Source organism: Cuculus canorus, chromosome 1, assembly GCF_017976375.1.
Source record: "Cuculus canorus isolate bCucCan1 chromosome 1, bCucCan1.pri, whole genome shotgun sequence".
Taxonomy (NCBI): Eukaryota; Metazoa; Chordata; class Aves; order Cuculiformes; family Cuculidae; genus Cuculus; species Cuculus canorus.
The window spans coordinates 28,197,246-28,219,651 of NC_071401.1; the positions used below are offsets into that span (position 1 = coordinate 28,197,246).

General features: G+C 43.5%; 1 protein-coding gene and 1 pseudogene across 2 annotated transcripts in view; both read right to left on the reverse strand.

The window, feature by feature from the left end:
• Positions 1 to 1,927: 1,927 nt before the first annotated feature.
• On the reverse strand, positions 1,928 to 4,268 carry LOC104066177 (DNA-directed RNA polymerase I subunit RPA43-like; annotated as a pseudogene).
• Positions 4,269 to 7,020: 2,752 nt separating this feature from the next.
• WDFY2 (WD repeat and FYVE domain containing 2) overlaps positions 7,021 to 22,406 on the reverse strand; it is a 64,436-nt gene continuing 49,050 nt past the window's right edge. The window contains exons 5-12 of one of the 2 annotated variants that reach the window (XM_009568712.2): positions 19,211 to 19,361; positions 17,462 to 17,574; positions 16,204 to 16,330; positions 14,190 to 14,295; positions 10,932 to 11,033; positions 9,294 to 9,424; positions 8,853 to 8,961; positions 7,021 to 8,208 (exon numbers count right to left, since the gene is read on the reverse strand). In XM_009568712.2, coding sequence (XP_009567007.2) covers positions 8,179 to 8,208; positions 8,853 to 8,961; positions 9,294 to 9,424; positions 10,932 to 11,033; positions 14,190 to 14,295; positions 16,204 to 16,330; positions 17,462 to 17,574; positions 19,211 to 19,361 — 869 coding nt within the window. In that variant the 3' untranslated portion in view covers positions 7,021 to 8,178. The remainder of the gene's footprint in view (positions 8,209 to 8,852; positions 8,962 to 9,293; positions 9,425 to 10,931; positions 11,034 to 14,189; positions 14,296 to 16,203; positions 16,331 to 17,461; positions 17,575 to 19,210; positions 19,362 to 22,406) is intronic. The other variant, XM_054054379.1, reaches the window with a different exon arrangement.

Here is a 22,406-nt window from a genome sequence, read left to right on the forward strand (position 1 = left end):
TTCAGAGAACAACCTGGTGGTCATTGACTCCAGTAGAGAAGGGCAGCTATAAACTAGCTTAATCCCAAGTTCTTTTTGGCTGTGCCCTTCTCCCATTTCCTGTGTGTTGCTCTCTTACACTATGCAAAAATAAAGTGCCCCTTCTCATGACACCAGACCTTGTTTATCTAAAATTTGTGATGGTCACCATTCACCCAACGTCTTTTTAAATGAGCTGTTACCGCTTTGAGTGGCAGCGGGAAGCCTCAGATCTCTCCTGGCTCCTCTCGGAGTATTTCCTTAATGGACAAACAAGGAAATCAGGCTTAGTCTCTTGTTCTGCTGGGAGAGGTTGGTCTGGGTGCATTTAGGCAGACAAGTGACTGATGACGAGATAATTTGGAAATTGGAAATAAGATGGCTTGAAAACTCTGTTCCAGCAATCATCCCCACAACACTGATCAATGGAGAAAGTTGGTACTGAAAAGGGAAGGAGTCTAAGGGGGAGCAAGTGTAACAAAACACTTCTGGGATGAAAACTGACCAAGTCCAAGAACTTCTGTTTCTGAAGCAGGTCAGTATTTATGTTCCTCTCTCTAGGGAGAGACATCAGATAAACCTTAGGAAAAATTGTGCATTCTGTCTTGTTCTCACTCAAGACAAAAGCTAACACAGAGCCTTTCAAAGAAAGCCAGTGCCAGCCTGGCCAAAGGTCTTCAGCAGCCCAGGTTTTCAGCCTACCATCCTGAGAAACAACTCAGACCTTTGTCTGCCGGCAGTGGAATTTCACAAAGTGTTGCTAGAACACAGGAGAGGCAAAACCTGCACAAATGCAAACTTCAGGGATCTCCCAGAAATTGGTGGTTTTCCCAATGGTTAAAAATCTTCTTGGGCATCTCCCCTTTACTTTCCATCTGAGAATCTGCAGTCAGCGGGGAGCCTTGGGGTGACACAGAAAACTGAGCAAATCTTTCACTGCTGAAACACCCTCTTTCCCTTGGCTGCTCCCTGACTGCTGGGTGATTGGAGGGAGAATTTGTTGTGACAAAGGAATGACTCTGCTTGCCCCTACGATAATTGTCAGTTTTATGCCAACTCACAGAACAGGTAGATGAGTGGGTCCAGTCAAAACTCAGGAATCCAAATTCCTCTTTATAAACAAACACACACATAGAGAAGGAAAAGTAATAGCCAGAAGCTGACAGAAATTAATTTAGTGGGATCAAACAGGTACAATTTGTTCAGCTGTGTTGGAGACACTTGTCTACATTATGAACAGAACTAGAAAGTATTACAATATAATTAGCAGAGAATATGGTCAAATTGCTGAGCAGTATTCCTAGAAAACACTGACCTGAACAGAACTCAGTAAGATTTTTTTTTTTAATGTAAACTCCCTCTGTTCTGAAAGACAACAAAGCCCAAGAGATACTGGTCAGCCTGGTGAAGTTAAGTTGCCAAGTAGGGAGTCAAAAGCAATGCTCAGCCTTTGGAAAACTAAACCACACCTGAATCTAGTGGTGATGACAAAGACTAATCATGGAATCATAGAATAGGGTTAGGGTTGGAAGGGACCTTAAAGATCACCTAGTTCCAGCCCCCCTGCCATGGGCAGGGACATCCCACTAGATCAGGCTGCCCAAGGCCCCATCCAACCTGGCCTTAAACACCTCCAGGGATGAGGCAGCCACCACTTCCCTGGGCAACCTGTGCCAGTGCCTCACCACTCCCATAGTGAAGACATTCTTCCTAATGTCCAGTCTAAAATCTGTCCCTCTCCAGTTTATACCCATTCCCCCCAGTCCTGTCCCCACAAGCCTTTATGAATAGCCCCTCTCCAGCTTTCCTGTAGGCCCCTTCAGGTACTGGAAGGTCGCTACAATCTCTCCTCTGAGCCTTCTCTCTCTTTTTTTTTTTTTTTTTTTAAACTGGATTTTATTGGAAGCTTATAAAAATGTCTGAATCTTATTCAGGAAAGGCACTTCAGACTTTACTCCCTTTTCTTTCTAGCTATGGGCTCTTGTGACATCTGAGATAATTCACTTTCTTCAACTTCATCGCAATGCTTTCTTTCCTTTTTCTTTGACTTTTTATGGTCACTTTGGTAACCACTGCAGTCACTAGTGGGCAATATGTGTTCCTGTTCTTCTTGCTTATTATTTCCTCTTTTTCTTCTTGTTTTTATCATCACATACTCCATTCATAGCATCAACATTCTGCTCTTCTCCGTTTTCCCTCCCAGTGTTATCCGTCTCACCTAGAGGCTGCTCTGTGACGTTAATTCCCCCAGAGTCATTGAAGTTATTTTCCTGGTGGTCAAGCTTTGGAATTTCATCTCCATTTGTACAGTCAGTGATGGTCTCAGATTTTTCTGGCCTCTTAGTGCTGCTCTTAGTGAGTCCTTCTCAAATAAAGAACATCTCAACTGCATCAGAATCCAAATGCAATACTTCAAATTTCAGTTCATCCCCTATTTTTAACCCCAACTCTTGTCACTGTACAATCAACATTTGTTCAGGTTTGGGGACAGAAGCATTGAAGCATCCACCTATCAGGCAGCCAATATGACTAGGGGCCACTTTATTAATTACACCCACCATTTTTTTCCCTTTCTTGGGGCTGAAGATGAAGTCCACCTCAATGTTCAGGCGGATGAGCCCTTCGTCATAGTAAATGTCCCTGAGCTCGCCCTTCACTTTGATGTTGTCGTAAGCCACGGGCACCCCCTGAAGACTGAAAGGAGAAAGGGGGGAGAAGTGCAATGGGGGGAGGAGAAAAGCGAAAGGGGGAGGAGAAGAGGGAGGGCGGGGAGAAGAGCGAAAGGGGGGAGAAGAAGTTTGAAGAGGAGGAGAAGAAGGGCGAAGGGCGAGAGAAGAAGTTTGAAGTGGGGGAGAAGAATTTCGAAGAGAGGAAGAGCGAAGGAGCAGAGGAGAAGTTCGAAGGTGGGGAGAAGAAGAGCAATGAGGGGAGTTTGTGTACCTAAATCAAGTTTGTGTACCTAGATTTCCACTGAAACTTCCTTGATTTAGTGGTGGCAACCCTACCAAATTTTTTTGGACAGGACAAGGTAGAGGTGTTAACGATGGGTCTTTCGTGTCTGAGGGAAACTCTAACCTTTATAAAACATTTGTATTTGGTTTGTATTTAGCAAAGATGCTAAATTCAGTGAACAGGGATGAAAAAATGGTGTAAAGAAGCCCAGAAGGAACAAAGGTGGTAAAACCTTTAATAAATTCAGACTATTTAATGTACAGGGAAGAAGTAAATGGAAAGAGGCAAAACCTGTATCTTCGTAAGGCCTGACACCTTTTCTGCACCATCTCAATAGTGATGTGTCTCTTCCCCATCATTTTAATGTTTAAATACTTACAAATTTAATGCATTTCTCACAGTGCTACTTGAGGTAGATAAATACTATTGGGCAATTAAACAAAAGAACATGAACTTGAAGTCAGATCTTTACAGACTTAATCTACCTCCCTATTACTGAACAACTCTATACTCCATGGATCCTGACCAGGGCTGCTGGTCAGCCTACACTGCTGGATGGGGACAGCTCGGGGACAGTTTGCCTTTGTTCAGTTCTGATGAATATTCATTTCTACACTAAAGGCTTTTTTGTATACTGATAACATTCTCTCTTGGCATCTCTTCCTTGCAAAGATTTTGCCAGTAGATTGTACTCCCTCATTTTCGTTTTGGTTTGAGTTTGATGTCCTCACACCGCACCAGTTTCAATGCTTTTGAACTCAACCTTTTTCTTTTCACAGCAGCCCAAAGTCGTCCTGCAGCAAACAGAATTTCAGTGGTGACTGAAAACTGGTCACAAGAGAAAATCTCCCAAACTGAGAAAATGCAATTAAAAATCACATCTGACCACAAGGAGTTAATCTCAAACTTAAACTCCAGACCTCCAGGTTTCTGTCAAACTAGGGAATCACTTTTTTCTTCTGAGGAGCAGAGACTTCCTGTCAATTTTCACATGAAATTTTGAGGAGAAAAATCTGTTTCTTCTGCAGCATTACACAAGAGGTGAGTGCTACAGGGACTTGGAGCACTAATCCAAACAAAAAAAAAAGGACCAAGTTTGTTGTTACTGTTGCGTACTATTGTCACATATAGAAACAAAGTCTTCTAAATCCTAATTGAAAACATCCCACTACTCCTGTGGTCTCCTGGAAAGCACATGCCCTGTAAAACCACACACTGTAGACCCATTCCCTACGTGCAACAGATAAGATTTGTGGTTGTTCTTACCCAATCCTACTGGGAACAGCGAGGACAGACATATTTGCTAATATATTTGCTAATTTCTAGTAGCCCTGGTATTTTAGATTGAAAGAAAAGAGATTTAATTTTCATTTTCTAACCCATGCAGTAGATGTTAGGTGGACTTTGAAGTACAGAAAGATTGAGATAGGAAATGATGTCTGCAGGTCACCTGGTCCAACCCTCCTGCTTGAGCAGGGCCAGCTAGAGTTGGTTGCCCAGAATCACGTCCAGACAGCTTTAGAATGTCTCCAAGGAGGAAAAATCCACAACCTCTCTGGCCAACCTATGCCAGTGCTCAGTCACCCTTACAGAGAGATTGTGTGTTTGCTGATGTCCAGAGGGAACCTCCCACGTTTCAGCTTGTGCCCACTGGAAAGAGCCTGGCTCTGTCCTCTTTCCATGCTCCCCTCAGGTATTATTTATACACATTGATGAGATCCTCCCCTTCCTTCCTTTCCCCTCCCCTCTCAAGAGTCACAGCTCTCTGAACCTTTCCTCATAGGAGAGATGCTCCAGTACCTTCACCATCTTAGTGGATCTCTGCTGGACTTTTCCAGCAGCTTCACCTCTCTCTTGTACTGGGGAACCCAGAACGGGACACAGCTAGGACAAAAAAAAGTTGCATATTCCTTCAGCAGGCACAAAGCAAATGTTTCTCCTCCCCGCATGCACCTTTTTTTTTTTAGATCATGCACAAGCCTTTTTGTGCATCCAGCCATCACCTTCTCATCAGCAACCGAGCCCATGCAGAGGGAACACATCACTCCTTTTCCCAGTACTGGAGATATTCATGCCACCCTCTCCAGCAAATAGCAGTTATCATTTCTGAAGTCCTAAGAGTTAATGTGCTGACATCCAGGTGATGGCCTCTCGTTTGAAAGAATGAGGTGGGGAGGTCACTTGGGCTTCACTGTAGAGAGCAGCTGTAAACAAGAATGCTAACAGCTCAACCTACTAATGTCACCATTTGAGATTATTTTCTGTTATGCTGGCTGACTTTTAGCCCTATGCACTAGGCTGTTTCAACCGTTTCTAACCATGATGTTAGTTTCCTGTAGGGACCATCAATGCTATTGTCGCAAGCAGTTCCCCACATACTTTTCCCTTTACTTAAGTATTTTTAATTATATGAAGTTTGGGGCCCAGGTTGATCTTCATTCCACCACCTGGAACACAAATGGCTCAAATCAGCTGCTCAGGCACCATGTATGAGCAGTGCCTCTGCCCCGTCGCTTGCCTAAGGTTACAGATACTGTTCATTTTAAGCCCAAGGAAACAACAGCTAAGAGAGGAATGAAAATCAGTTTTTATGAAGTGCAGAGGAAGGCCAGCTTTGTTTGTATGCCCCATGGCAGAGCAGGAGATACAACTAAAAGCCTGCTGCTGCACTCTTCAGCAGCTCTGGGGAAAAAGGGACTTTGCTTCATTTAAGTGTGCGGGTGTGGGTGGGCGCTGCAGGTAGTTTAGTCAGGAAATTTCGCAAAATGTATTTGTAAGCCAGGATCAACCCATAAGCAATACCAAACCCACAGCTGCTTGGATGAGAAGAGGGGTGGCCAAGAGTTTACTGCAGAGCCATCCAAACACACCTCACTCCCAAATTTAGTCTCCTTTGTAGTTGACTCCTCACCTTTGTTTGAACATTATATGTTCAAAAGGACTAGGCTCGACCCCGGGGCAGATCCTCAGCTTGAAGACTCCACCTCTCCAACAGCATAAGCACAATTCACGCTGAAGTCCCAGGCTTGATGCAACCACTATGTCTCCTCAGGAACACTGACTTAAGTTCACTTTGGTGAGCCAAAGTGCTTTGGTGTTTCTGCCACCATGAGACACAGTCTGCACAGCAAAGAAAGTAGAGTCTTTGGCCAAAAGATACTGAGTCCGAGGTAATGTGGGACGGCACAGTCCAGCAAAGTTCCATACATCATCCCCAGCTGAAAAAAAATATTGACAGGCGACTGCGTCTTGCGTAGTCTCATCAGTCAACAACATTTTAGTAATCAGAAAATATGCAGAAGGTGTAATGAGAGGCCTCCAAAGAGGATAAAAGCACCTAGCTTCCAGGAGAGAAAGTGAGAGGACTTAGAAAACAATAAACATTCAAGATGGAAAAAGAATCTTTTTAGTGCTGTGTGAAATACGTTTGAAAACACACTTTAAAATATGCTGACTAGAGGGGAATCAACAACAGGCTGTACGGCCAGGAAAGCCAAGGTGGCATCATTTCAGAGAACATAACTGCAAAATGCTTAAGCACAATTTAGAGGACGTTTAAAAAAGACTTGTAAATATGTGGCAGTCCGGTGACACACAAGCCAAAGTCCACTCCCCCTTTACTGTGGCAGCTCACCAGTCTAGATTTAATGCCATGGACTGTGTTAACCTTTTTGTTCCCTAAAAAGTTAGTTACTGCCAGGTAAACAAAGCAGAGGCTTGCTTTTCTTTTGATGCTGTCACTCAGGGGAAAACACAAGGCTTCTCTTGGTGGCAATGTGCTCTGTAGTGCTAAACATCACTGCCTCCTCACCTTACAGGGGAAAGGTGAAGACCAAAATGGGGCAAGGCTGAGCGCCACTGACACACGGTGTCACAGCAGCTACAGACCACAGGAGATACAGGAAAGCCCTAAGTCTGGTCTGCAGTTCTATTCTCCAAATCAGTTTCTTAGAAACGCATCAGCAATAGATGATGCTGATGGTGCTAAAACGTGAAATGGTTTAAAGAAACAGAAAGTTGACTCTTCAGAGAAGATCCAGTTGGAAAAAAGGGCTTTTTTTTTTTGTTTATTCATCTTGACAACATCCTTCTAAAAGGGTAATTTTGGTCAATCCAAGTTTTAAACAATTTTATTTTTAAAAGAAACCGTAAACTATGACAACAGGACAATGAGTATCATTCAGCAATATCAGTTTCTGGTCTATAGAGGAAATTAATAAAAACCATCAGCATTTTAAAAAATAAATATGACTAACCATATGGAAAACAGGAAAATAAAGTTCACCTTCAACAATACAGACAGGTATAAATGCTGAAATGTTGCTGCGCAAGGTAGAGGTAGAGGTAAACCAGACTTTTCAGACCTCAGCCAGTTTTAGATCTGCCTCCCTCCATGCACACACTCCCTTGAGTTCCTGTGGCAAATAATTTAATTTGAATCAGCCTGTCAGCCTCATCAAACTCATACAGGTCTGTGTGCTCCTTGTAAGGCTGCTCTGAGCTGGAAAACTATTTCAGTTTTTGTAGAAATCAGTTGCTAAGCAACCTGGCCCACTGTTTTTGCAACTTGTGCAGCAAGGAAAGAGGCAAGAAGCTGGATTTTAGTGACTACAAACCAATAAAACACTCTCCGGATGATGTCCACCAGGACAAGTATATGGTAGAGCCCTTTTAGGAATTACAATAGTCCATCACTTCCTTGGTGGTGCACCCAAAGAACATGCAACTCTGCACCTGGAGTTCCTTCACTGAAGAGAGCATGGTCAGCAGAAACATCCCAAATCAATAGGTACTCGCTGCAGAGAGAGCCGATTGCCTTATACAGTATGTTGATGTTGAAAACTCACATGGTAAGACACAACCTAAGAACCTTCTGTACAAAGCAGCAAGTATCTTGACATAACAAATTATAAAAACTAAAAATTGCACTGCTCACGGATTTTCCAAACAAACCCAAGACAACTGAAGTCAAATTGTACGAACCATTAGTTAAAAAAATATCTTCTTGTATATTTTGAGAATAAGTGGAAAGAGTCTTCGTGCAAATGTTCAGTTGATCAAGCAGAGGATGTAAAATCATTGTAAACGCATTAGTTCCTTTCTCATCTGTCGTATGCACCCAGCGTTATCTATCTTCTGCAGTATGATTAGGGTTAGGATAACTGTTTCTTCTGTAAATATCACCTTTCAAGTTCCACTGACGTACCATCAAGACACTACTGGTGTCATATCCCACAACTGTTAATACAATAAAGTATAACAACATAGTGAATAATGGTAAAAGATAATACAATTTACTATATGGTGGCATCTCTAAAGAATTGTTACCTTTTTTTTTTTCCACTTAAGAGAGGCTATGTGGTTAGATGTGGATGCAGCAAGTCTGAAGAAGATTGATTTAATTTTCCAGCACTCATATCAGGCTGGTGGAAGATGACCAAATCACACTCTGTATACATTACTATGCTTTGCCCTTACAAGTCAGCTTCATAGATGGCCTTGAGAGAAACCAAACACTCCACGCTATATTGCTAACTTGAATGATTAGTCATAACACATTGTGAGGGTTTTTCTTTTAAATTATTCAAGCTTTGCTATAAACTTTTTCATTATTTTAGCTATTTCTTTACCTAGCCACACAAACTGAGATTGGCCATGTCACAATACAGTTTGTCTTCCCAGAGGAAAAGCTACAGCAAACACTCATCCCAGCTCCCTTAATAAGTAACTTCATTAACAAAGACCACCTTGGTCCTTATCGGGCAGAAGTCCATCAGTGAGAGATCTGTGGGTGGAAGAAAGCAGGTAGGACATACCTGCAACCACATGGGAGAGGAAGGGGAAGTTAAACACAGGGGGTAGAGCAATTGCCTTGTTCCTACCTTAATAACCTTGTCTGTCCCTGAGGTCAATAGCCATCCCCTGGTGGCATCAAAGTGTACATGAACAATGTTGTGCTTACTGTCGTGGAAAGTAGCTGTGGGTGCCCGCCTGCAGAAAGAAATAAAAATCAGCAAAGACTGTGACTTTAGGATTTTTCCCAAAGTGTTCTCTATTGAGGAAATAAGTATTTGAATGTTACTGTAAGCAGTTAATTGAGCCACCTCTCTGTAAACTCTATTTTGAGATCTTTCCAGCACAGACAGAGCAGGGATAGAGGGCTCTCTATCGCTCCTGGTTTGGCAGGCACCACAGAGGCTTATCCTGCTGAAAGACCACCCCACTGGGCTGCCTTCTCCCAGAGGCCCACACCTGCTCAGGCCCTCCCAGATGCAGGAGTTTTGCCCCCCTCCAGTGCAAGCCGCTTCGGTGTCCACACTTACTCTTCATCCGTTATGGACTCATGACAGCTATCGCAGACCCTTACTTCAAACTCAAATCCCATTAGAGGAATAGAGGAGCGCTTGGAGCTGCATTTGCCACATACTGCTTTCCCACACTTCCGGCAGTGATGCTGTAGGAGACAAAATATGGAAAGACATCTTCAGCCACAAACCCAGATCACCGCTTGGGTCCCACTGTCATCTCACTCCTTTAAGACCCAGCCAACGCTGCAGCAAACAGGAAAGTGACTCTCCCAGGGAAGATGAAGGAAAACAGCCAAAAGCTTAAGTGTGCTTAAATGGGCAAGGAATAAATGTGCTGGAGGGAAGGGAATCTTACTTTTTTTCCCCCCTCCTCCACTACCTGCGGCAAGCAGCAGCTGATCGCTAGCATGGACACTGGAAAGTGGCAGATAAAGCACTATGCAGGGTAGGTGGACTCTATCTCAATCCCAGGCTCCAGGGTGACACCATATACCACCCAGTAAATCACTGCTGTCCCTATCCCTTGGCATCCAAACAGGATGCTGTGGGTCAAGGCTTCTACACTGAGTGTGACCCATTTACTGGGGGGGTTTCAACAGGGTGGAAGGCAGAAGAAGGAAGTCCAAGCAGTCCTTTTTTTATTAGCACAGCTAGAGATGGGAGGGCAGGACAAAGAGCCCTGCTACACACCCAGAAGACGTGTCACAGCCAGCTGGGCATCTGCCACAGGACTGAGAGCTGCAATTACACTCTGTTCCTGGGAATCTCACTTAGGGGTTGTAGGGGATGACATCACCACCCAGCAGCACATGACACATTAAGACATCTCCAGGTCAAGGTAGGGCAGGGCTACATCAGCACAGCAGCATTCTGGAGTCCCACCCCAGCCTCTAAGTATAAATGTCTACCAATTAATCACCTTTGTTAACCCCTTTGGCCATTTCCAGCTCCAGCAGCACTAGTGTTTCTGCATTTTGATGCTACTCTCTTTTTCTCATGCACTGGCTGCGTAGGGCCGCAAGGCTGCCTCATCAGCCACAGGACAGCCAGGCCCTGGGATGATAAGCATTACATAAAAAGAAGATGCAGCTCAGCCCTGCCCCAGACACCTTACCCAAGCTCCATGAGAACATCCCTTTCAGCATTTTTACACCCCTCTCCCAAAAGTCTCCAGTCCACAGCCCTCTCCTGCTGGGCAACAAAACACAGCAGCGTGTTCCAAGCAGACAAACAAGCCCTTTCCAACACAGCTTGAGTGGTTACAGATGTTTACCCAGCCTCATTGAAAACAGCTTTGGTTCCAGCACAATCTCCAAAAATCAGCTGCAAATTTCTTTCTGCAACACATTCAACTAACAATAAGCAAAATCCCACATGGCTAAAAGCTATCGTAAAATGAAAAACAATTTACTCAGCCCAAGACCCTTTGCACGCATTTGTTATTGGGACTAGCTGAGGGAAAGGAAAAAAATACGTGTTCCTTCTAACCACAAAATCATAGCATCAGAGGGGAGCCCACTGTCCCACTTAACAGGCACTCAGTGGAAGAACAAAGTGCAAATTCTCAGGACTTTAGAGGAAAAAGGTTATCACCATCTATTGAGGGAAAAGCCTAACTGCATCATGTTAGCACACCAAAGGACCCATACAAACCTGCCTGAGTCCTATTTTCTTACTGTCCCACATTTGCTTGAAGTTCCAGAAGAAAGGCTGGTCACATTTTTGACAGGAGTCACTATCCAGCCACTCAGGGGTCTGCAATACATACACACAAACACAGAGTGGGAGTGAGCAACAAACAGAAAAGCTTCCCATGGAGCCTAGAGACAGGAGAAGAAAGACGTACTAGGGTGCAGAAATGTGGCAAACTAAACCTAATTAAAAATCCTCATTTTCACAAGATGTCCTTTTGATTGTTTTCTGGGATGCCTTTTTTGGCTCAGCCCTGAGCCTTGAAGGGCATAGGAGGAACCTGAGTCATGAACTTCAATTATAAGACCATAAAAATAACCAAGGAACAAACAAGCCTGTCCCATCTCTCCAAGTCTGGAATTAAGCATATATAAAAATATTCTGTCCTGTCTGGACAGCATCTACCATCTGATACTGTCTCTGTGGGGAACTGGAGACAACTACTATTTCTAATAGCCAAGCTACCTTCCCCTCCCCTCTACATGAGTATCTGAAATCTTGATATGGGGTGCTTTCTTTTACGATTTCTCTCTTTCTTTAATACTGTAAGAGGCATTCAGGCCGTCTGAGGTATCCGTGCCAAAAATCACGTACAGGAGTGAGAAACAGGAGATTCACCTGAATGAGCCTAAAACCTAAGCCAGCTCCTTTCCCTGCTTTTACACAAAGACAATGGAAGGAAGGTTGTCCACTTCCTTATGTAGTGCATAGGTTGGTGCTTACGCTGTAGATGAAGCAGGTAAAAATATTTAAAGAAAAAAGCATTATTAAAGGCACTTCTCTCTCCTGCATCTAAGTTTTGCCATGCAGAGATACATGAACCAGACACCCTGTAGGGAAGCAGGTCTTACCAGATCCCGAAAGAGCTCAGGAAACATCTGAACTGGCAGAAGGGCACATGGAAGAAGCAATCAATCTCCTCCCCTAACTTTGGGTCCCCCAACACTTGTGTTGCATTGAGCTGTTGGGACACATGCAATGTGACACATGCACTCCTGTCCAGCTGTTTGTCATTGTCTCTCCTAACCCGGCCTAGCAAGAGTGACACTCCTTCCCAGAAGATGACTTCTGTTCCTTTTTCTGCCCACCAGGACAAGAGCTCATCCCAAAGCCAGCGCTGTCAAGCAGGTCTTGTCCTGTCCCCCCACCAAGCAGGGTAGACCCATCCAGACCTGGTCAGCCCTGCCTTGGCATCAACGTAACTCGCTCTCACCAGCTCCACCAACCCTGCCAAATTAAATAAATGCTAAAAAATGCTTAATACTTTGTAACAAAGTGCTATTGGCAAACTGCAGTTGGCTTAACAGAGCCACCAGCTTCTCACATGCTGCAAGAAACACAACACAAAAACCACGCAAAGATACGGTAACGCTGATGGAGACCCTCAGCAGTAAAGCAACTGTCTGCTTCAGCTTCTTCTGCCAGTTACCCTGGTGGCAGTTCATTCTGCTGGGACAAATCCTTGTGTTTTCTACATGCAACACTCTTTCTGTTTAATGCCTACAGATACACATTTGTGTGTATAAGTTTTCATCTCTTAGGCATCTGAACACTATAGATGAAGACAACATTTCGCTTGTGACAACTGCTTTGTAGTCAAATAAAATAGCTTCTAGCAGCTTTCAGATGTTGTATTCTTTCAGCTTCTTAAAAACAGAGATGAGAACCAAGATTCAAGGGCTAAAATGGCTTCATTCACTCTAATGCAATCCCAGAGATGTGGGAAAACCCGATAGCATTAAAGTGAGTGCTGAGCACACATCACATAGAAAAAATGTGGAGAAATACCAAAGCCAAAATCCCAAAGAAAATGCTCTAGGACCTCAAAGCAGTGTTTGGTATTAAAATCTTTAAGGTTAATGCTCCAGGGGTGGTTTAGCACCATGAACACCCTACTGCACTACTGCTAACATGAATAAGCCCACATAGCCATAGTCACAGAAAGCAGTGCACCCATTAGCACCTGCTGCTATGCTCTCATTTAGCTAATTATATTTTTCCTCCACTTTTTAAACCAGACTGTTTTGTAAGAAGACAGTCTTAACCCTTACTGTAGCCTTTCAAAGGCAGCAAATAAATAAAGGTTTTCATTTCTGGATGTTTGAGTTGCAGCAAAAAGGAAACATCTGTTGGGAAGGAGGAAGCAGCTCAGCTTTCATTTCAGTTTTGGAACTGATGACATAATTGGCCATTTGATTAGCAATTAAGGAGAGCCAACTGGAATGCTAACCCACATTAAAAAAGGGAGCTCAGTTCCTGTGTAGGCCTATTCCAGTAGTTCTTCTACATCCAATTTTCCACTTAGCTTTCCTCCTCGCTCCAGGGAGACATATGTGACCTGGTAGGCCAAAACCCTTGAGAACCAGCAAAGCTGTTGAAAACCCATGCTGTCAAAAGCCTTGCTCAGACCTACCCACTCCAGAGACTTGGGGGTCCCTGTGTCACCCTGCAGGGACACAAAAGAGGTTTTCTGTGACTCATATTACTGGGATTTGCCATGCTGCCAATAGGGGCTGACGCCTGACTCATTCAGCACAGCTCTTGCTCCCTCTCCCCGAGTCAGGTCTCAGAAATTTCAGAGCAGAGATTGCTCCCACATCACCAAAGATCCAGAGTGCATTTTTGCATGCACTTGCATTTGTTGGTCATACAGTACAAAACCAATTAGGAACACATGGGTGAAATCTTACTGTCTGGATTGGCAAAGTCACCATTTATTCTGCTTCTATGTGGTTACACCAAAAGGAGGCAAGATAGAGTAGTGGGTGAGACTGAAATCCAGTTAAATGCCTTTTTTAGGAAAAGAAACCCTTGGGTTGCAGGTTTCCAGAGGTGACAAAGACCTTTATTTTTTTGTTTTCTTAAAAACTCCTAATAATCATCAATCCATCCATTTACCTCTGACCTAGGAATATTTCTCATGTCCTGAAAACCAAAGCAGAGCATCTCACAAGACCCTCCTTAGAGAATGTGTTTCAGCACATTAACATAAAGAGTAAGAGTCATTTAGCAGCCTACTTGATATGTATTTTCTGCCACACAATTTCCCCTGTACCATATTATCAAAGACACAGCATAATTGCTGTGTAACAACTGGAGTATGTCCAAAAACATTTTAAAGCCTGGAACAATCTTGTTCCGGTTGAAAGTTGAACATTTAGAAAGGACCCTTCCTCCCAAGACTGTTTCAGATCAAATCGATGAGAACTGAGTATCTACCTCCTGCCTCTCAACATCCATGTTCCAGACGACAATTCCCCCATCTGCACCACAGGAGATGAGCTGCCGAGTGTGATGAGCATAGGAGAGAGACTGAACTTTATCGCTGAAAAAGAAACAAGACAGTTACTAGTCAATCCTCTATGGCTACTACACAAGTAAGGGTAGAATACACAATAAAGCAGCATAAACCACTCATTTGCCTGTTTCCCTCCCTTTATCACCACACATCCATTGGATGCAAATCAGTCTTTGCTGTCTAGCTGAGACCAGCACTAGAGTGCCCATCTGGGCAGCATCCATGAAAGCAAAGAACTGTTCTGAAAACTGCTTTTGCAGCACCCAAGGTGGGAGGTCCAAGCTGCACTGGGAAGGCTGAACAGAGCTGCAGCTCCAGGTCTCTCCAAAGGCACATCTGAATGCATAAACACAGCCCTGGTAAGGTATTTTTCTGTCAGAAAACCAGTAAAAACTTAGGTTTTGTAAATCTCTGCAACATCTAAGAATGAAGCACCGAGGAACTATTGAAGATTTTCTTTTAGCACCATCAAGCATGAAGAGGCTAAAAAATAATAGAGGAATCACTAAATTGTTCCTAAGCCTTCTCAAGGCAAGGTGGAAGACTTAGGTGCTTTTGCCTCTTCTTTTAAGGAAAAAGTAACATGGGAGAAATAATTCAGTTTAAACTCCAAAAGCTGTGCTCATTCCTTTGTAGAAGAAAGAAAACCAGGCCTCATCTCAAGCTACTTACAACCTTGGAAACAAAGACTACACAATACTGTTATGGAAAAAACCAAGGTTACAAACAGGCCGAACATACAGAACTGGAAATAACACACAATGTTTGGTTTTCTTTGCTATTACCAGTGTTCTTGCCTACCCAAAGGACGTGCTAATGCATTTGCTTCTGCATATGGTGGCTACTCCTCCAAATGTGAATGCCTTTATGGGACAGCGTGGTACAACAGAGCCTGCCTTCATGGCACCTGCCTGACATCACCAGTGTCACCATGAGGTGAAATGTTTTTTAAATCCTTTAGGACCAGGTCTATACACTGTATGGTGCCAGCCAACAGCTACACCACAAATTAAGATCCAGTGGCTAACTTCATGTTAGAAGCAGCAACAAGTCTAGCAGCAGTATATTAGCGAGCACCACTGGTAGAGTATGAGGGTGATCTGGGAATTTCAGCAAGAGCTCTGCAGTGCTCTGAAATCCCAGTGGCATTCAAATCACTCAGCAGAGTGCAGCATCAGCCAAAAGAAATACATGAATATGTAAGAAATCTTTAGACCAAAACCACCATGGGATTTTACTCCTCCAGACCTGAGTCTGGCACACAGTCCCACAGATATGCACTCCCAGTACACTGAAACAAAGTCGTTGCATAGCGAGTCTTAAAAGGCTATGTAGTCATCACGACTAGACCCATTCTGTTCACTACTTAACATCCGGCATAGGCTTATTCTTCTCCAAGACATCTACTATGCTGTGCAGACCTCACATTTGCGAATGTGAAGACGAAGCCTCTTTATATTGAGGAAATGGTGAAGGCCCCTATGGGTAAAGAACATTACTTAGAATTCAGGCTGTAGGTAAAGTGGCAGGGAAAAAGCTAACGAGGAGGAAAAAGACTAATTGTTCGAGCTTGATGCTCCCTCTAGGGGAAGGAAAGACCTTGACACCTAAAAAGTGAGAATTTACCTGCAGCGGCTCTCATTTGAGAATTCTCCTCTTGCGAACAAGGAAGCAAACTCTGGCATGACACATTCAGGACCACAGATATTTTGCTTTCCTTTGCCACCCTCTGCAGACTCTCAAAGCAGCCTGTGGGCCCAACGCTGAAAAACTTACTGTAATGAACTTATTCCAATTGTATATGGGCCACAGGGAGTCACACATACAAGCTGGAGGCATGTGAAGACTGTAACCCTTGGGCTGTTTGTTTCCAGATGTGGCTCCTGCCTTTAGCTTTTCTCCCATAAAAGCAGGAGGGAAGGGCTTTGAACGTACTTATGTCCTTGCAGCTCGATGGCTGTTCCTTTTCTTCCTCCAATATCCCACATTATAATGGAATGATCAGAACTGCCTGAGAATAAAACTCGCTGTATTGGGTCCCAACAGAGAGCAGTGACACCACCTGAAACAGGAGATGCAGACAACAGTCATTGAATTACGGAAGGTAGAAGACAGGAATGCAGCTAAATCATAGAACCATTAAGATTGGAAAAGACCTCTAAGATCAGAGTCCAATCATAAGCCTAACACCACCATGCCTACTAAACCATATCCCGCAGTGCCACGTCTACATTCTTTTTCTAACAACACCTTCCTGGGACAAAGACTCCACAACTTCCCCGGGCAACCTGCTCCAATGCTTCATCACTCTTTCAGTAAAGATTTTTTTCATAATATCCTATCTAAACCTCCCCTGATGCAACTTAAGGCCATATATTTACATATATATGTATATAAAGATAAAAAAAATTATGGAGAGATAGTGATTAAAATGCAGGTCTCTCTAGCAAAGGCCATGCAGCCACTGTGCTTGCCAGCTGAAAACTAACAGACTAGAAAACCTACTGAAGCCCCATCCTGCTATTTTGTGGGCAATAAGGCTTTGCTGCCACTCGCATGGATGAATCCCCTGAGCAGTAAAGCATGGTAGAAGGATGGTCTCAGCGTGACTAAACAGCTTTTAATCCCCATCATTCCCAGAAGACAGATTTTATTACTAGAGAGAATAAAGTGTGGAATATTACAGGCATCTTCACAGTAGCCTGGCATGAGGATTGAACTGTCTTGTGCTACCTCATGACTGAGCTATTAGCATCCAATGAGACGGGAGGGATATGGAGAGAATGCACTGAGTAATGACCACCATCTCTTCTGTTATATGACAGGCTCACATCCCAGGCTTTTAAAGTGCGATGGGGCACAAGTTCCAGCAGCAAAGCAAGCAGTAAGCTCCTCCAAGATGTGCCTATGGCACTGGGGCAGAAGTATCTACCATTATGGGCCTTTCCTTAAGGACCATCCTTTTCCCCCTAGAGTTACTACAACTTCTACTCTCACTCTGCTCTCAGTCTGATTGCTCTCATTTTTACCAATAAAGAATAAACTTCATTGAGGTCTAGTGACAGTTTAAGGTCCATTTCCCTTCCATGTCTTGCACTGACATAACTCATCCTACCATTTCACAGGAGAGACAAACCACCATGACGCTGAGTGCAGATGAAGAACCAGATGGAGTATTCTCCTGAGGCCTTACCTGTGTGTCCCTTAAATGTCGTAACAAGGCTGCAGGACTCCTGCTCTAGTTTGAGTATGGTCACTTGCCCTGAATGATCACCAACAAACACGTGCCGGGTTTCCACATCAAATCTGATGGAAAAATGCTAAAGAAAATACATTGTTTGTGCAAGACTTGCATTCCTTTCATGACTTGTTAATTCTTTCAACATAAGTATACTGCAACCTCGTGAAAGGCACTCCAGTCTCAAGGAGATATCAAGTGTACTTTTAGGCATCAAGCTCATACACGTTCTTATTAATAGTGCAGTCTTCCTGAGTAAACTAAAGAGTGAGAAAAAAAATGATACTGTTCCAGAGGATGCAATTGTGCGTTTGTTACGAAACACCTTTGATGTAGCCCTTCACCATAAACAGAAGAGTCTAAGCTTTCTAACTTAGCTGCTAGACTTGGAGTTCAGTCTCTCTTTTCCTTCCTAAAATTGTATAAAATAACTATTACTAGTTTTCTGCTTTTTCATTATATTTAAGTTTACAAATACAATGAAAGGGTATTGTTTTATGTTGTATTTGGGGAACTGTTAGCTGAGCTGCACCAGGTAAATCACATCATATTCTAAACTGAACAAAGTCTGGAACCATTCAACCGTCTACAGGAACCATCTAACTGGACAGATTCTGATCTCTTAATCCAATTTGATTCCACATTCAGAATCCATATGGGATATTTAAGGAACAACTGCTTAGCATGGATTTTTTGCACATAGGACATTGTGGGAGGGAATCCATGTTCCTAGTCCTGCCAAGCTTTTTGCTGTATTTGTCAACGATTCTCACTTCCCTTGCCCTCCACCAGCATGATCTGATGACTCAAATTAAAGCATCCTCCAAAATTTTTAATTACTTGGAACAGTCCATTCTCTAGAGAGATTTAGGAAATACAGGGAAATTTCTGTATCATGCTTTGGAAAATATTTATCATTTAATTAAAAATTAAGTTCAGTCTTTATGTCATTTAGATTGGCTGGATGACCAGATATTAGATGGTATTTCCATTATGAGACAGTAATTTTGGGTCAGTCTCACTTCCCATGAACTAGGAAAACACACGTCACCTATATCAAGGACACTATAGGGCACTAAAAAGTCTGTTTATGCTAACCCCTGCTTTCAGCCTAAGCACTCATACTTTTCCACTTCCCTTTCCATTTGCAATAAACCTGAATTAATATTTCTTTTATTGTTAGGTGGATGGGGCAACTCCAGATGAATAAACCACTGAGTGCCATTTCTGGAGCCATTTACTCTTTAGTTAACCCAAATTCCCAATACATAGTGCACTCTTCCAGAGTGAAGAACAAGTACTCATTATTTTATATTAAAGTCATTTAATTCTTACCATGCATACACAGGAATGCTGACTTGATCACTGACCTACTTCGCTACCACTAATTCTTAGAAGAAAGCATGTGCTGCATGTTTAAGTGAAGGCCTTGTCCATATTTATTACAATAGCAGACTGCAATAGGTTGCAGATCGCCCATTGTTTTGCTCAAAAATGCTTAGACCTAAATATGCCACTGTGCATTAAGGAGACAAAGCAAGGAGGACAGACAGTCTTTTAAATTGGCTTTAAATAACAGTTTCTGTCACAAAGCTCTGAACTTATACAGAGAACAAAATTTGGAGGACAATTAGAAAAATGAACTAAATGGGCTGTTTTAATGCCAAAGAACAGAAATAAATCTGAGAGCTCAGTAAAGGATACTGCAGCCCACAGGCGCTTGCGCTGGTGCGGTACCCTCCCAGCCGCTGGCCACTCTCGGAACAGTGCCATGTGAAGTGTTTGTCTTGTCCAGTGCTTAATACCCACTCCATCTCCAGGACAAACAGAATCATCATGACTCGGCTTTGATGAGCTGAAAAATAAGCAGACAGACATACAATTGTCGTGTGGAGGAGACCTCAGGGGAGAGGGGGGGCAGAAGACCACTGCAAATACCAACGGCACCCAGCTTCTCCACACCCTACACACTCACTCACTCTTCCCTATAGAAGAAATTGGCATTTAATAATCTTGTTGACACAAGTGACCATGCAAACTTGTAAGGTCTCCAGTTTGCAAGTTCTGTGTTTGCATAAGAAAGAGCAAAAGCAAGACTTAATTCCTCCCATGCCTATTGCAGCTATTTATCTTCTACAGTAGCACAAGTCCTCCTTCCATCATTATATCATCATCAACAAAGCTGCCATTGTGGAAAGGACTCTGGGCTCTACTTAAAACCTTTATAGAGCTGGTTTTATGACAGCAGTGCAGCTGTCTATGCTGTCACTCCTCCTGCTGTGAGGTCTGGTGGATCTGGGTTGAGGATTGTGTTACCCCAGCAAAATGATGAGTTACAGCACAGGCATAACCCTCCACCAAAGCGAGGTTTAAGCACTGCATATAAACCAGCTAAAAAGGAAACTGGAATGAAACAAAAACAGAAAACAAACCCAAAAACCTAAAAAGATCACAGCTGGGCAAGATGAATAAAACAGCTGAAGGAATAAATTTCTACTGCTACCTAAATAAAGCCATCAAAAGCTTTTCATTAAAACAAGGGAACCCAGGCTTGTACAGAAGGCTTGAATGACCAGTGGGCTTCGTCGTGAAGTGCTGATTGAGCCAACTTTTTATTTAAAAAAGTGATTGGAAGGACATGCAGAATTATTCCCAGCTGTAACTTAGCAGTGAATGTCATCCTCCTCAATCTATAGCCCTAATGGTTTATTACTGTTCTGAGATCTGGCAACATGTGTTGCACAGAGCAGGCTGCTTATATTTGTTTGTGTAAAAGTTGACACACTGAAAAGATTAAATATCTTTGGAAGCTTAAAAAACATCCTGAAACCTCTGTTTGAAATGCAGAGAAACTCCTCAGAATAGTATGGGAAGACTGCTGCCTGCTCTATACACAGCACAGATGAGAGCTGTGTTCAAACCCTACAAGGCGGAACCAGTTGTAGCAAAGAATAGGAGGCTTGCACAAGCCAACATTTGCTCCGGGTCCACACTGCTTTTTAGACCCAGATTCCAGACGAGAAAAGTCAATAGATGCATCGACACACAAGTTGCCATAACTGATTAGCAGCTGGACTAGTTTACAGCATCAGACTTGGACTGCACCCAGATGCTTTCACCTTTGTGCTCAGAAGACTTTGGCTTTTGTTTCCGTATGCTTTTAAACTCTTAGTTTGTAACGAGGATACAGGGATGGGGACCACCCAGGATTCTCTTCAGCATTTTTAAACAGATCATCTCCTCTCTCACAATTTCTGCTCTCAGAAAAAATTCAGTGACCCCATGGGTAACTGATGTTTGGGTTTTACCTCTCTGTTGGTCCCCCTGGAAGTCTCTGCACTTGCTGGTGGAGTGGTGCTCTGCAGAAAGGGCCATGATGGGATATGTACTGCTACAAGCACTCCATGGGCTTGTATACATGTCCTAAGGACTTGTGAGCACCAGCAGTGCCGTACACAGATCCACGCACTTCCGCTTCCATAAGATGTGCAAAGCTGGCTGAGATCAAGCTGTTCACGGCTTGTTCAGGGATGTTGTCTCAGCACGTGGTGCCTGCTACTGCTAGTCTTGGCTTTCCATGGTTTGAACAGGCCACGGGGATAGCTAGCACCTCCCAACTCTCCTAAATCTCCTCCTATCTCTTTCTAGAACTTCTTCCAAAAGGCAGGGTTTGCATCTTTTCCTAGAAGTACTGTTCTCCCTGGCAAGTAAGCAATAGACATTAAAGAAATATGTACATGCCTAGAGGTGTATAGGGCGTACATGATAGCTCTGCTTATCCACCTTCCCCCGAAAGAAATTTTAATTCAGCACTTTGTTGCCCACCTGCAAGTGCTGCATGTACTAGCCAGTGACATCATGTGCAGAAATATCTGAACTGAGTGAAAGAGCACAGCGGAGGTCATCTAAGTGAGGAAAGAGGGGGGAAATACAAGTAGAAAGTCAGTTGTCATTTAGAGGGAATTTGACCCATGTAAGCCTCAAAGAAGCAAAACATCAGGAGGTTGGAAGCTGACAGTAGATCAAGGAAGGGTCCGGGCTGTAGGATTAACACAGGCTGCTCCTGTAAAGGAGCAAACAAAGAAATCGTCCTTCATCCATGGATGGTTCAATCACCATTTGTGTGCAGAAAAAAGTGGAGCAAACACTTCAAAGCTGCTTACTGCAACAACAGCAGGATGGAGAAGGGGGAGTGGAGGATGAACGTGGATTCAGTATAGAAAAAGCCACAGCAAGCATCAAGCAAGAGTAGATCTCTGTAAGCCTGCATGAGAAGAGAGCCTATGTGCAGAGGAAGATTATGTGCTGTGCAGGAGGTAGAGAAGCAGAAGACGAGAAAGAAGCAGGTCCATCTGCAGCAGGAGGGTGGGAGGGAGCAGAGAGGGCTACACTTCTGCTATGAGAAAGCAACAACGAGCACTGCAAAGAGTAGGTTGGAGAGAAGATTTTTTCCTAGAGGAAAGCAGCTGTGGCCTGGAGGTGCACACTGAGACAGCAGCAGCCAGAACGCAGGGGACAGCTAGCGCAACGCCAGGCACAGTGCAGGGCAGGGGCTGTGCTGGGTGGAAGGGAGAGTTACAACAGAGAAAACAGAGATGGAAGTTAGTACTAAGAAAGAAAAAGTTTAGCAAGTGCAAGGAAAGCACAAGAGAAGAGACTGTGCACAGGGGAGAGCAGTAGTAAGCTGGGAAGCCAGAAGTGATATGGCCTGAAAGCAAGGAAGCCAGGGAACACCCCAGAAATTGGCAGGTCACAGAAAGCATGGGGCAGAAGCAGGTCTACAAATCCTGTTCAGCAGAACAAGCACATATTACATAAACTAGATTTAAAATACAAAAAAAAAAAAAAAAAACATTAAAAAGCAGGAGTTGTTATATCATCAGAAGGAGCACAGACTGGA